The sequence below is a fragment of the Haliotis rufescens genome, unplaced genomic scaffold (assembly GCF_023055435.1).
Source record: "Haliotis rufescens isolate VD_foot unplaced genomic scaffold, xgHalRufe1.0.p SCAF_12, whole genome shotgun sequence".
NCBI classification, from domain to species: domain Eukaryota; kingdom Metazoa; phylum Mollusca; class Gastropoda; order Lepetellida; family Haliotidae; genus Haliotis; species Haliotis rufescens.
This window is the reverse complement of record NW_025963802.1, coordinates 41,643,153-41,658,880: the sequence shown is the minus strand read 5'-3', so window position 1 is coordinate 41,658,880 and position 15,728 is coordinate 41,643,153. Positions and strand designations below refer to the sequence as shown.

The 15,728-nt window shown below is 41.9% G+C and overlaps 1 protein-coding gene across 8 annotated transcripts in view; it reads right to left on the bottom strand.

The window, feature by feature from the left end:
- Positions 1–607: 607 nt before the first annotated feature.
- LOC124113903 (TWiK family of potassium channels protein 18-like) overlaps positions 608–15,728 on the bottom strand; it is an 87,809-nt gene continuing 72,688 nt past the window's right edge. For all 8 annotated transcript variants that reach the window (XM_046474381.2, XM_046474385.2, XM_046474387.2 and 5 more), the window contains one exon: positions 608–6,531. In XM_046474381.2, the coding sequence (XP_046330337.1) occupies positions 5,675–6,531 (857 nt within the window). In that variant the 3' untranslated portion in view covers positions 608–5,674. The remainder of the gene's footprint in view (positions 6,532–15,728) is intronic.

Below are 15,728 nucleotides of genomic sequence, written 5' to 3'. Positions count from 1 at the left end.
TGCATGTCACACGGATAAACATTACTCTTGGTCGACAATTACAATCTATGCATGTCACACGGATAAGCATTACTCTTGGTCGACAATTACAATCTATGCATGTCACACGGATAAGCATGACGCTTGGTCGACAGAGTCAGTATATGCATGTCACACGGATACGCATAACTCTCGGTCGACAATTACAATCTATGCATGTCACACGGATAAGCATGACTCTTGGTCGACAATTACAATCTGTGCCTGTTACACGGTTAAGCATGCACATGTCTGTTGGTTGACAGAGTCAGTATATGCATGTCACACGGATACGCATAACTCTTGGTCGACAATAACAACGAATACATGTTACTCCGAAAAGATTGACAGTTTCGATGTATCTTTGTATTGATCTAAAAACACGACATTTGGTCGCAATGTTTGCACATGTATAATGGAAAACATGACTCATCACAGTACCATTATTATTATATCTATATATAGAAAATCAGTCATGACTCTTGAACGGCAGTGTGTGTGTGTGTGTGTGTGTGTGTGTGTGTGTGTGTGTGTGTGTGTGAGTGTGTGTGTGAGTGTGTACACGCATTAAATAAAACAACATCTAATCATTTATCAATCATTTATTTCGTGAAATACAAATGCATTTCAAAACACTGGTAAGAATCAAGCCTTGTAATTCGTAAAATAGGATGGCTGCCTGTGTGCCGAACATGGCAGACAAATAACTTCTGAAAAGATGATAAGAGACGACAACGGGTACCATACAATATTCCAATTTACACCAGTATGTTTCTAGAATCTGGTCAAATACGCAGTCAAGCGAGTTTCACAATTCAAGAGATCAGCTTTAACATTTCCTCGCCAGTATAAGGAGCGAAGAATGTATTTATGCATCATATGTGTTACTATATATTTGCATCTATCTACAAAGATTACATTGCAACACAGCTACTTTTCAGCTAATGCGACGACTACTACTACCTACTAAAATCATTTCGCAAAAACTGTTTAAAAAAGACATAACTAAAAAATCCCTTTAAACTGTTTTGAATACTGTCATCATTGGGGGTAGACCCTTGCCGGGTATTGCATCCCTAGCCGGATCAGGATCCGCAGGTCTTTAGTTCGAATCCCGGATTAGCCGTGATGATGGCGCTCCTTTGTCATCACCACACCTTGCGCCAGGGTTTCAGCAAAGTGGTAAATGTCTACAACCAACATCACTTCGGAGTTTCCTCCCACATTATAGAGCAGATTCATCAATTTCATTATCAGTATTTTTAACAGATCATCAATTTTTCAGCTGGACATATCAGGTTTAATGGGATATCAGTAACGTGGATGAAGGTATCCATTTTAACATTAGTTTAAAAACTTTCATAAACAACTCTCAATATTTCTGAATTGTTTGCCGAGTCCTGAATCGAGGTTTCATTTCTTCTGATTCAGGTCTACGTCACATACAGTCAGATTATAGTGTTTGTTTGTTTGTTTGTTTGTTGTATAACGCCGCGCTCAGCAATATTCCAGCTATATGACGGCGGTCTGTAAATAATCGAGTCTGGACCAGACAATCCAGTGATTGACATCATGAGCATCGATCCACGCAATTGGGATACGATGACATTCATCAACTAGGTCAGCGAGCCTCACCACCTGACCTGTTCGTTCTTACGACAAGCATGGGTTGCTGAAGACCTATTCTAACCCGGAATCTCCATGGGACAGTTGGATTATAGACATTTCTCGCGAATAGGGCGTTCTTCCCACCAAAATCGGAGCGCAGTTAAATGGAATAATACAGGGGTATAGATACCGAAATACACGTAATTCCAGCAACATGTTTATATGTACATACGAATATAAACGCCTACAGAAAGCGAGACTTTACACAGTTTAATCATCAGTACAGAGAGGTCACCCCGTGTCACACAATCGGTATAACACATGAACATCATTTCTGTCGTTTATTGATATCTGACGATTCTCCTCAACAAAACGTCATATAAACATTAAGTATGCAAACATTAGAACCGATAAAATGTTCTGAATTATGAAACATGGTGATATTTGTGGTAAAATTTACACGAAACACCGAACATCATTCTGGCCATCGAGTCGGGTAAACAAATGGTGTTTCCCTTATCGGTTCTGGAATATAGCACAGCAGCATAGCTCTGCTGGGTTGAACAGTTATGTCAACTTATAGGAGGCTTTTAGGGACGCTTCAATTAATATTGCTCATCTTGGTTAACTCCAAAAGTATACATGCCTCATATATATTTGTTTGTCTGTTTGTTGTTTACCGCCGCACTCAGCAATATTCCAGCTATAGGACGACGGCCTGTATATAATTAAGTGTAAACAAGACAATCCAATGATTGACATTGAGAACAACGATCCGCGCCTTCGGAGTTCGATGACACGCAATGAACCAAGTCACTGAGCCTGACCACCAAGCCAGTGGCCTCTTACGACCAACCCAGGTTGGTGGGGACTTATTCTCACCCGCAGGCCAAGGGTTTATACCATTGAAACCCAAATAGCACTATCACGGATCGTATATGACAGAAACACACACTCATATACCATAAAACCGTCTTTTCTCACAAGTTCAATAATGACCATCTCAGGATAGTGACATATCGATAACAACAAACTCCGTCAACTCGACATCGTTTAAGACGAAGTGACGTTATGGTATCGACAGACTCCTTAGTGGCACTATGTTTCAATATCGACACCCCGCTTGTCTCGAACTATGGATAGATCTATATACCTTTCAAAGAGAAGTGACTTTGTGGTTCCGACAGAACTCCGACATTCCGTTTGTATCGAACTATAGACAGATCTATATACCTCTCAAAGAGAAGTGACTTTATGGTTCCGACAGAACTCCGACACTCCGCTTGTCTCGAACTATGGATAGATCTATATACCTTTCAAAGAGAAGTGACTTTATGGTTCCGACAGAACTCAGACACTCCGCTTGTATCGAACTACCGATAACTCGATATGTTATGGTCCCACGGACAAGTATCCTTTGCTTTCACCACACAGCAAAGTGGAAGTTATGTGTAGTAGTTAGCATACAAACCCTTCAAAGAAATCCTGATATATGAAATCAATCGATGGTCAGTATGTCACAGACTCATGGTATAATAATTGCGTACGACTGAAGTATTTGAAATTGGAAATACATTTCAAAACATTTGCATATATTCATAAGTGTGATTATCCGTGCACAATGTTCGACCGGTGAAGATCAGGCTTACACAACTGTGCAGATTGGAATATTAATAAAACAATGAATAACTGCGATTGTATAAGCCCTAAAAAAAATATGCAATTATGAATATTTGGGCAGTGCATGTGTTCATGATGCCAAATGTGTTCTTTGCATATTACAAGTGAACAATGAAGCGACACTATTAACCATAATAATTTTATATTTTCGAATATAATTACAAAAATATGGACGTTTTGTCACGAAAATAACTTTACCCTAGCTAGATGTATTAGCGTGACGTTTTGAAATGATAGTTCGTTAGGAATGTAACAATGAATTTACGTCATTGTTATTTGAACGAACTGCATTGTAAACACTCGAATGAAAGGCACTTTCACTTTTCGCATTTATTTTAAAGAACATATGCCGTGGAAAGCTATAACCACACAATATAGATGAGAATGATACATTTTCTTTGAAAGACGTATGTGAGTATCAAAACATGGCGTAATTATTCATTCTATCGGTGGGAAATGCGAATGACAACAATAATAGCGTGTAAATATATGACAAGTTTCCATTCCTTAAAGAAAGAATTTTCAAACTCCGTATCGCTGGTAAGTAGAGTGTAGTTTTAATAATCGACATAAGTAAAGCAAATAATCCCGCAGTATTACCTACGTAACAATTCTGTAAAACACACAAGAAACAAATTTGAATTGATTATTACTCTGATGTTGAAAAGAATCTGCTGCCTGCAAACCATTTTAATGTGAAGGACGATACCAATGGTTGAAATGGTCAACCCATACCATATAACACAAATAAGTTTATATGCTAGCCGTGAGATCAAATTCGCTGTGCAGAGTTGCGTCCTTTGGGAACATCAGAATCCTATGATTGTGGGTTCGAATCCCGGTTCGCCCAGATTATGTTTCTAGGTTTGTAAGCGCAATACCCGTGCTCGTGGGTTTCACCGAAGTGGTAAACGTCTGAGACCTGCATCACTTCGGGCGTTCCTCCCACATTAAGCTGACACATCGCGATATAACTGGAATACTGTTCAAAGCGACCTTAAACTCACTCGCACACTCACACAAACCAACAGAACACCACCTATTACCCTTAGACTTCCTCTTCGATCGTCTTCCGCCAAGTCAAGTATTCATGGTAATGATGATCTAGAATTCCTGAAGTATATGGCAAATATGATCAATCGAATTTTAGCACTAATAGAAGCTGGAATCCGACTTGGAAATACTACCTTATGGACCAAAGACCACATGTCCATAACAGGACTGAATATGGTAGTTTGTGTACTTTTATGGACATAAAAAATAGGATACGTCCATTAAGAGCAGCATTTGTTTTTTTGTAACGATGCAAACTTGCCAGTTGAACCATTTCAATATTCTACCAGGGAGACCCCAGCCGGTTCCCCAGACACTACTGGCCACAAAGGATACAAACTTCCTGTAATGTCACGTATAGCGACTTTTTACGTTTGAAAATGCCTCAATAGGGTATATATAAAATGTGGAAAGGTTATCGTCAGATGACCCTGGCATCGTCCGATACACGCTATGATACACTGGAAAATAAACTGCTATATCGTTTTGTGGAATTTAGTTGAAATAATCTACTAGCACCTGTACCGACACGTATCACTGAAGGAATAACGAAGTTGAAATCCATTGGTCAACTCTGTCTTCAGTGACCATATTGTTGTGGTTCAGCTAATTTTAAGTCATTCCAAATTGTCCCGAATTGGTTGCCTCAAACAATCTCATCATTTTATAGTATTACAGAGTCACATACCAACTCACACGGAATGTGTGCACAACTTTCTCGGCTGCATAAAGTCATGTGCAAATAGGTATATTTCTGATGTGATGTGTCATTAAATGTTAAATTCTGAATGACGACAATGAGACCTCCAAAAGCCACAAAAGTAGTACACGCATTGATGGTAATCATGTCACTGAGATGTCGATGGAGATCGTGAACAGAATGTCCACAAAACAATGCTCCACTGACTGGTCAGGATGCAGACATTATCCGTCATTATTCTCATCAACCAGCAATACATGTAGATGAAATCTAGTCTGTACAGCTGTGACACATAACCATCCTTCATGGGAGTATGACATGGAGACGCAACCAATAGGCATGATCCTCATCAACCAGGAATAGATAAAATCTAGTCTGTACAGCTGTGACACATAACCATCCTTCTGTGGAGTATGACATGGAGACGTGACCAATAGGCATGATCCTCATCAACCAGGAATAGATAGAATCTAGTCTGTACAACTGTGACACATAACCATCCTTCTTGTGAGTAAAAAATGTAGACATTCCAACGTGTTCCTCATCAACCTAGTAAGCCAAGTCGAGCAATCTTACGGCCAAGCAGTCATAGTATAAACATCCGTTCCATCCTTACTACGTGTTTGTGGGTGTTTCCTCGGGAGTTTCTGAAATGGGGCTACTTTTAGGTGTTGCCGTCTCTGACTTCACGTCATCCGAAGACGGGGAGGCTCTGTTTGATGAAGGGGAGCCTCGCGTTGACCTCCTTTTGACGTGTGCAAAATCTGTCACCCTGTCTCTAGCTTCTGTAACCCTCTCCTTAGCTCGATCTTTAGCTCGGTCTATAGTCTTGGATACCTCGTGCATCTTCTCCTTAGCCTCTTTAGCCTTCTCCTTAGCTTTAGTTTTAGCCCGGTCAATATTCACCTTGGCTTTATCAATGGTCTTGGAGAAAAACTCAATGGCCACGTTAACGCACATGGACACAAGCGACAGGCCAATGAAGACGTACACTGACGACAGAAGAAAAAACTTGGGATGGGCGGGAAGTACATCCCCGAATCCTATGGTGCTGATGGATATAAACACGAAGTAGAACGATTCCAAGAAGGACCATTTTTCCCACAAGGCATACATTATGGCCCCGAGAAAGATGTACAATACAAGAATCCCTATGGCGAAGGAAATAGGAATATTGAATTCGTCATCAATTTTGTAGCCATAGTACACCCTATCCCCAGGCTTGATGGCAGCTTTTGTCGAGCTGTTGCCATCTTCAACATCATCCGGGGTGTATTTGCCTCTCCTTGCGTTCCTCATCTTCTTACGACAGTTGCAGTAACGCCTACTGAAGGCCCACATAAGCTTGAGGCCCAGCGTGAAGTGCTTCCCCAGGTCAGCCAGACACACGAGCGCAAGGGGGATGCCAATGGCGGCGTACACCATAGTCATCATGCGACCCAGGTCCGTGGACGGAGCAATGTGCCCGTAACCTGCAACACATAAAATGACATTAACACAATGCTTATAAAGAGTGAGTATGGTTTTACGCCGCTTTTAGCAATATTCCAGCAATATCACGGCAGGGGACACCAGAAATGGGCTTTACCCATTGTACCCATGTCGGGAATCAAACCCGGGTCTTCGGCGTAACGAGCCAACGCTTTAACCACTGGGCTACCCGACCGCCCCTGCTTATAAAGAAATAGGGGTAGCCAGGAGGTTTCGCTCATCACGTCGAAGGACTGGGTTCGTTTCCCGCGTGTACAATGTGTGCAGCACATTTCTGTGAGTGAGTGAGTGAGTGAGTGAGTGAGTTTGGTTTTACGCCGCTTTTAGCAATATTCCAGCAGCAATATCACCGAGTGGGACACCAGAAATAGGCTTCACACATTGTACCCATGTCGGGATTAGAACCTGGGTCTTCGGCGTGACGAGCGAACGCTTTAACCACTAGGCTACCTGACCGCCCCCCATTTCTGTTGTCCCGTCGTGATATTGCTGGAATATGGCGTAAAACCATACTCACTCACTTACTACAAATCTATAAGTCGAATGTTTAAACTCAGTTGGTTCAGCTGACTAGTGGAATCAATATTGAACAGGTGCACGGGTGGCCCAGTCGTTTAGACACGCCAGAAACCTATGATCGTGGGTTCGAATCCCGGTTTGCTCCGAATATGTAAAACCATGTATTTTATGTTGTTGTGTTTCTTATGAATAAGCCACAAGTTTGTTGATGCGGCTTAAAGTAACATTTACGAATTCATTAAGCTCAAATATTTGTTAAATTGAACACGATAAACGTCCAAACGGTGTTGATGTAGTATTCAGTACATCCATAATGTGTTAATTTGTATTTAACATGTTATTGCACGGGGGGCACGGGGGGCCCAGTCGTCAAAGGCGCCGCGATTCGCTGTGCAGAGTTGCGTCCCTTGGGCACGCCAGAAACCTATGATTGTGGGTGCGAATCCCTAATAATATTTCTATGTTTGTCAGCACCATACCCGTGCTCGTGGGTTTCACCGAAGTGGTAAACGTCTGAGACCTGCATCACTTCGGGCTGTCCTCCCTCATTAAGCTGACACGCCGTGATATAACTGGAATAATGTTAAAAGCGGCGTTAAACCCAACTCACTCACTCACTATTGTTATCAGGGACGCTGCATGTAGATTAATTGACAAAACCTATCGATATCTGTACACTTTTGACCTCAAGGTATTTTGTCTGAACACATTTCGAAGGTGTCTGCTTGACGTTTGTTGGAAATCAAGCTTCCTCCAGATTATAAGCTTTGGTATGTCAACACCACGCCCTACTCACTGGGTGCTTCATCACTGCGCACTGGTGATGTATTTAAGACGCCACTTGTTGCTGAGGTTTGCCATTTAGCTGCCATATATAATTATGACCTTTTACATGTTAACACTAGTCGTGGGTGTTGTTGATCACGAATTACATCACTTCGGGTTTTCCTCCCGACATTCAGCTGACATTCCTTGGTGGAACGGAAACACTGCTCAAATCCCACTGTGCCGCCCTTGGGCACAAAGGACACTACAATTATGCAATGGCGGTCACGCATACACTCGAATCTGTTCAACTGTTTTCAGGTGCATGTCTCTTTGGTTTTTGCCGTGTGTACATTCGGAACATTCTCGTGCGTTACTTAATGGAAGGATTGTTTATTTGGTCGTGATCCTACACTTGTTATATTAAGGTCGAATAAAAATGGCAAAATAAATATTATCGATTTGGGTCTACAAGGTTTGTATAATTTTTTTAGGTTGAGTTTGTGGTAAAATCAAATCTCGTCTCTGTCGAGTATGTTTATCTTAAAATATGCATACCGAAATCTCAATTGAGTGATTGGGTTTGGTTTTACGCCGTTTTTAGCAATATTCCAGCAATATTAGGGCGGGGGATACCAGAAATGGGCTTCACACATCGTAGCCATGTCGGAAATCGAACGTGACGAGCGAACGCTTTAACCACAAGGCTACCCGACCGCCCCAAATCTCAAGTGAGTAAGATATTATGCCAAACTGTATCGGTAACGAACCGAATAGAATCGTCCTCAGACTAATAAAATAAGTCCATTTGATTGGCTAACGAAGCAATTATTCTACGTTTATCCTTCCATAAACCGACAAAGAATAGGCCATCCCAACTTGTAGACTACTCTTATCTGATTGGCTGATATTATATGTGGGAGGGGCCTGTGTTGTATCATTGCGCTGAACGATGTCAGTGAATTCGTATCGTTGACGCTCTTTTATTTTTATTTTGTTGCAGATTACAAATGCAGTCATGCAGTCTGTGAAGTTATTATTGTTGAATTTTATTTCTAAAATTTGTATTTCTAAGAGTTGACAATATATATATAGACTACTATAGTGTCAGTATCTGTGCTATTTTAACACACAGGGGTACGAATATGGGTGAAATTAATTCCTTTATTCTCGCAGAGCATTATACATTTTGATTCGAGCTGATTGGTCAGTTCGTTCCAATTGTCCTTTAAAAAATTGTTTGCGAAGAAGTCCATATCTTCGTGACATCATATCAAAGTATTGTGACATTAAAGTTGACGTCATCCATTGTTCGTGACGTCACATCGTTACAGGCCGACTGAACCATTCGTCACCACTCACTCCTTTCCGTAACCTACAAGAAGACTCGCCCCCAACCCCCTGTCGATGAATGTTATATGCGAAAATACGACCAACCAATCAGAATGCGCGTATGACTTCACGTACTTCGGTCAAAGAATCCCTCAGGAACAAGTTTTTATTTTACTTATATCTTGTATTTAAAAAATATACCAAAAAATGATTTACAGTTAAATGTGTTCAGTCATACTGTATAATACTGTAAGTCCCGATGTGTTATCAATAGCATCTGGAATATATATGATATATGGAAAATATATGTCACTCATTACGCAACGATATGACAATTCTTTCAGCTATGCCCGTTTGCGCATAGACGGAAGCCAGTCGCAAACTCGGCCACAAGAGGCATTCGTCACCACTCGCCTCTTTCCGTAAGTCGGCTTGTCCCGGAATAACACGAGTTGATCACGAATGCACAAGAGGGGCACGAGTCGTTATTCGGCTTGTCCCGGAATAACACGAGTTGGTCACGAATGCACAAGAGGGGCACGAGTCGCTATTCGGCTTGTCGCGGAATAACACGGGATGGTCACGAATGCGACTGACCAGGGCCCTCTTGCACAAAGCGATCTTAACGACGATCGTAACTCCCATACTTTAAGATAGACTTACGATAGCCGTAACGCTAAGATCGCTTTGTGCAGGAGGGCCCTGATGTCTTTCTTGTGCCCGGGAAACACATACACAGTAAAGTACGTTTATAACGAACACGCTTATAACGAACAAACGGATAAAACGAACTGATTCTTTGGCCCCGACTATTTGCTATTGTTATGCTGTATATATGCTTATAACGAACTTCGGTTATAACAAACTAAAGTTAGTGGTCCCTTCGAGTTCGTTATAACCGTAGTTTACTGTATTTCTTTATTTCGTCAGGAGAAAACAGTCTATGGGTTATATAAAAATAATCAACACGAAACACGAAATTATCTGTATTTCGTGAAATAACGTCGAAACTCCATCACCAAGGCAGGTGATCCTTAATTTTTCAGAGCTCGAAGGTGATTCACTAAACTGATAACCAGAGCGATCATTGCTACCACTGACACGTTCACATAGCTATTTGTACAAAGATATTAATGCGCGGAAACGTGCCAGGCGTTAAAACAGTGTTAATTTATCTCCGGGGAGTCGTTTGATATGCATTGGTGTGAAGGAATTTCCGGCGAAGAATCGGATTTCAATGATTGAAGTCTGTAGGGATTGTTTTTGCATGCGATATTTGAGCAACACATTACTATACATCCTGATGTTTTATATGGTTCATTTCCACGGAGAACGGATTGCATAAAAAGGTTGTTCAACTTGGATCAGGTGATTCTCAGAGTGATTCGAGAAAAGGGGGAAAGAAATACAAGTTGACGTTGGCGATAAGGAAAGGGAAAGACGTGTTGATGTTGGAGATAAGACGAGTTGACGTTGGATATAAAGGAAGAGAAAGACGAGTTGACGTTGGAGATAAAGAAAGGGAAAGACGAGTTGACATTGGAGATAAGACGAGATGACGTTGGAGATAAAGAAAGAGAAAGACGAGTTGACATTGGAGATAAAGAAAGAGAAAGACGAGTTGACGTTGGAGGTAAAGAAAGGGAAAGACGAGTTGACGTTGGAAATAAAGAAAGAGAAAGACGAGTTGACATTGGAGATAAAGAGAAAGACGAGTTGACGTTGGAGGTAAAGAAAGGGAAAGACGAGTTGACGTTGGAAATAAAGAAAGAGAAAGACGAGTTGACATTGGAGATAAAGAAAGAGAAAGACGAGTTGACGTTGGAGGTAAAGAAAGGGAAAGACGAGTTGACGTTGGAAATAAAGAAAGAGAAAGACGAGTTGACATTGGAGATAAAGAAAGAGAAAGACGAGTTGACGTTGGAGGTAAAGAAAGGGAAAGACGAGTTGACGTTGGAGGTAAAGAAAGGGAAAGACGAGTTGACGTTGGAAATAAAGAAAGAGAAAGACGAATTGACATTTGAGATAAAGAATGAGAAAGACGAGTTGACGTTGGAGATAAAGAATGAGAAAGACGAGTTGACGTTGGAGATAAGACGAATTGATATTGGAGATAAAGAATGAGAAAGACGAGTTGCTTTGGAGATAAAGAAAGGGAAAGACGAGTACATTGGAGATAAAGAAAGAGAAAGTCGAGTTGAGCAGTGAGATAGAGAGCATCGATCCAGGCAATTGGGATCGGTGACATGCATCAAGCAAGTCAGCGGGCCTGACCACCTGATCCCATTAGTCGCCTTATAGTAGCCTCTTACGACAAGCATATAGTCGCCTTTCACGCCAAGCGTGGGTTGCTGAAGACCTATTCTACCCCGGGTATCTTCACGGGCCAGAAAGGGAGTATCAAGGTCATGGGTTAAAACGTAGTGAGGAGAAAGAAGCAATGGACACGAGTGAGTGAGTGCGTTGGGTTTAACGCCGCTTTTAACAGTATTCCAGTTATATCGAGGCGCGTCAGCTTAATGTGGGAGGAAAGCCCGAAGTGATGCAGGTCTCAAGACGTTTACCACTTCGGTGAAACCCACAATCATGGTGCGGACAAACCTTGAAACATAATCGGGGCGAACCGGGATTTGAACCCACAATCATAGGTTTTCTGGCGTGTCCAAGGGACGCAACTCTGCACAGCGAATCGCGGCGCCTTAGACGACTGGGCCACCCCCACCCAGCGGACCGAATTTCTAAAACTCCAGTGGAACAACCAAATGGAATTATTGTAATTGAGGAAGAGAATATTTGGATGTCAACTTCTTTATTATGAGGAACACAACGTTTCGGAGAATGTACTTCCTCCTTCATCAGGTGAATGAATGCTATGAAGCAGAGAGCACATATATGTACATCTTTCCAGGTGCTAAGTATCTAGCTGGCTTCCATTTGCCTATTGCTATTTCCTAGTATCTGTCAGTGCTAATTTCCCCCGGGCTCCCGTTTGCCCATTGCCCATTACCAATCAGCATAATTTAAGTCCTGGCTTCCAGTTGTCCATCGCAATCAACTTTCATCGCATTTTACAGTTAAGTGCTGGCTTCCATTGTCTATTTGTAATCACCTATCAACCCCAATTTATCTGTTGGCTTCCCTTGTTAAGTTTCCACCTTTGTTATCTTTTTACTTTTGTTGGGGTGGTCGGTTAGCCTAGTGGTTGAAGCGTTCGCTCGTCACGTCGAAGACCCGGGTTCTATTCCCGTCATGGGTACAATGAGTGAAGCCCATTTCTGGTGTCCCCCGCCGTGATATTGCTGGGATATTGCTAAAAGCGGTGTTAAACCATACTCAGTCACTATTACTTTTGTTGTTCTTACATGTACATATATATATATGCTCTCTGCCTCATAGCATTCATTCACCTGATGAAGGAGTAAGCATATACTCCGAAACGCTGTGTTCCTTATAATAAAGAAGTTGACATCCATACATTCTCTTCCTTATATGTTCACTTCTAAATGCCTTTCAAAGACTTAATGTAATGGTCTGGCGCTCGGCATTAAGGGGCTAAAACAAGGACTGGTCGGCTCGGAGTCAATATACTGTGTCTGAGTGAGGTATTCATGTTAAACTGCGGCATGGTATCTCAGTGAGCTAGCACTGTAAATCGGCATCAGTCCGGACTGGTACAAGCAGCCACACACACAGGTACATGCACGTCGCTATATAATTGCAATAATCTTGGACGCGACGTTAAACCCCATTTCACCTCACCTTAATGTAATGCAGTGTAATATGTGCGACCAATGTCACACAGAACCTGCATTCTGGATAGGAAGCATGCAACAGCGTGTGAGTGAGTGTGTTGGGTTTAACGCCGCTTTTAACAGTATTCCAGTTTATCACGACGTATCAGCTTGTGGGAGGAAAGCCCGAAGTGATGCAGGTCTCAGACATTTACCACTTCGGTGAAACACACGAGCACGGGTATGGTGCTGACAAACCTAGAAACATAATCGGGGCGAACCGGGATTCGAACTCACAATCATAGGTTTCTGGCGTGCCCAAGGGACGCAACTCTGCACAGCGAATCGCGGCGCCTTAGACAACTGCGCCACCCGTGCCCCCGCAATGACGTATGAACAGACCATTCAGATGATGTGTAAACAGCGAATCTTTACCATGCAGCACACATCCCATCCATCGCATCTGTCTAGCCTTGAATACATGCATTGTACATGTATTGGAATGCCAATACTTTCTCTTTAAATAATCATTTACATTTGTTCACACAACCGAATTACAAGCAATCTATGTGTTTCGAATTTGATGTACGGTAACACACCCGTAAAAGTATTAATATAAGACCTGCATGGTAATCAATCTGTCTGCGTTATTGTAATTACGGCCTAGACTTGCACAAGTCTCTAAGGCACTAATTATTAATTTAAATCATAAGTTCTAGATTACGTAAATAATAGAAACGCGTTGTCCCTATAAGAGACTGGAGTCCTTAGACTGTCCACATATCTAGACTTGCCTATAAGGATAGAATTACTACACATCCATAGACGTTTCTTTCAGTCCGGCCTTGGAGCAAGGCTACTCACGGCCCAATGCATCACCATGTAGCAGAATTATACCAACAATCTGGCCTCACCACGCCCATGCGTTTTGACCACAGTGTTCTTTCAGAACAGACATGTCAGCTTGATATTAGAACCAGACACTGAAAGCTATTGCAGATTTGAAACGTAACGCTAATGCAGTATGAAAACTCAACGCCATTGCAGAATCGCCCGTGGGGGATCCGGGTTAGAATAGGTCCCTGGCAGCATAAACCGGCCGCAAGATGCGACTTAACAGATCGGGTATACAGTAAACTACGGTTATAACGAACTCAAGGGACCATAAATTTTAGTTCGTTATAACCGTAGTTTGTTATACGCATATATACAGCAAATGGCCGGCACCAAAAAAAGTTTGTTATATCCGCCAGTTCGTTATAAGCGTGTTCGTTATAAACGTAGTTCACCTTAGCATTATAAACAATCTATTTTGTCTGTAATAGGACCCACCATACACCGCAGTTCTGGGTTGACGTAACCTACACAAAGTATTTCCCTGCAGGGGCGGTCGGGTAGCCTGGTGGTTAAAGCGTTCGCTCGTCACGCCGAAGACCCGGGTTCGATTCCCGACATGGGTGCAATGTGTGAAGCCCATTTCTGGTGTCCCCCGCCGTGATATTGCTGGAATATTGCTAAAAGCGGCGTAAAACCTTACTCACTCACTCACTCACTATTCCCCTGCACTGAAGCATGGATATTTCCTGTCCTTACTGCTATGGTAGACAAAACAGCTGCTGTGACATCTGACCATCCTTGTGCTGCTGTCTTACTTAGGTTAATCATAAATACAGCGTGTGATCCACGATTGTATACACGATAACTCATGTATAAATGTCACAGTCAATATCTTGCTGTCACTTAAGTCAACATATAACTGACAATTTCAGAAAAGGCTTGATTCACTCAGTGACAATACAAATTGCCTGATAATGTCATTGATTTATTTGTTTGTTTGTTTGTTGTTTAACGCCACAATGTTCTCGCTATATGACAGTATGTAGAAAATAGAGTTTGAACCAGACAAACCAGTGATTGACATCATGAGGATCGATCCCCGCAATTGAAATACGATGACATGCATTTAACCAAGTCACTGAGCCTGACCACCCGATCAATTTAGACATGTCTTACGACGAGCCTATTGTCTGAATTTAGGCATTGACTGTAGCCTGCACGTTTAGAATTTGTCTTTCTGGATCTAGCTTGTTAATGTCAGAGAGGGTGCCCTGTTCACGCGTTTGTACAAGTCCCGTGAAGATTCCGGGTTGGAATTGGTCTATAGCTTGTCGTTGCCCATGCTTGTCGTAAGTGGCGACTAACGAGATCGGGTAGTCAGACTGGCTGACTTGGTTGATTCATGTCATCTTATCCCAGTTGCGTAGATCGATTCTCATGATGTCAATCACTGGATTGTCTGGTCCAGACTCGATTATTTACAGACCGACGTGGCATATTCCTGAGTGCGGCGTTAAACAAACAAACAAACAAACAAACAAATTGCACAAAGAAACAACACGATGTACGGCAGAATACATAGTGTGGAAGGATCAATGTATCAAATGTCGAAAAGCAAACGCAGCTAAAATCATCTTAGGGAGTGATGGCGGGAGGCTAAGGTTAACCTTTCGTTCAAGGCAATATTACTTCAGAAACCATAAAAACACGTTAATCAAGTCTCCGTTAGTTCAAATACGTTCTGGTGGTTAGTGTAGTTTAATCTGTGTCCATGATTCTAATCCGGTCATTTGAAAAGCTGGAAGTTTTCAGTGGTATAATTACCGCCTGGATTTACGGGTCAACTGTACACGAGTCTTATGTAGTTTTCAGGGGCCGAAAAATGTTACATATTACAATGTATATTATTTTTGTTAATAATCTCGTTTTTGTAAATACATATACACCAACCCCCCAAATAATCTAAAAAAATCAAGAAGCAGCGATAAAAAAAC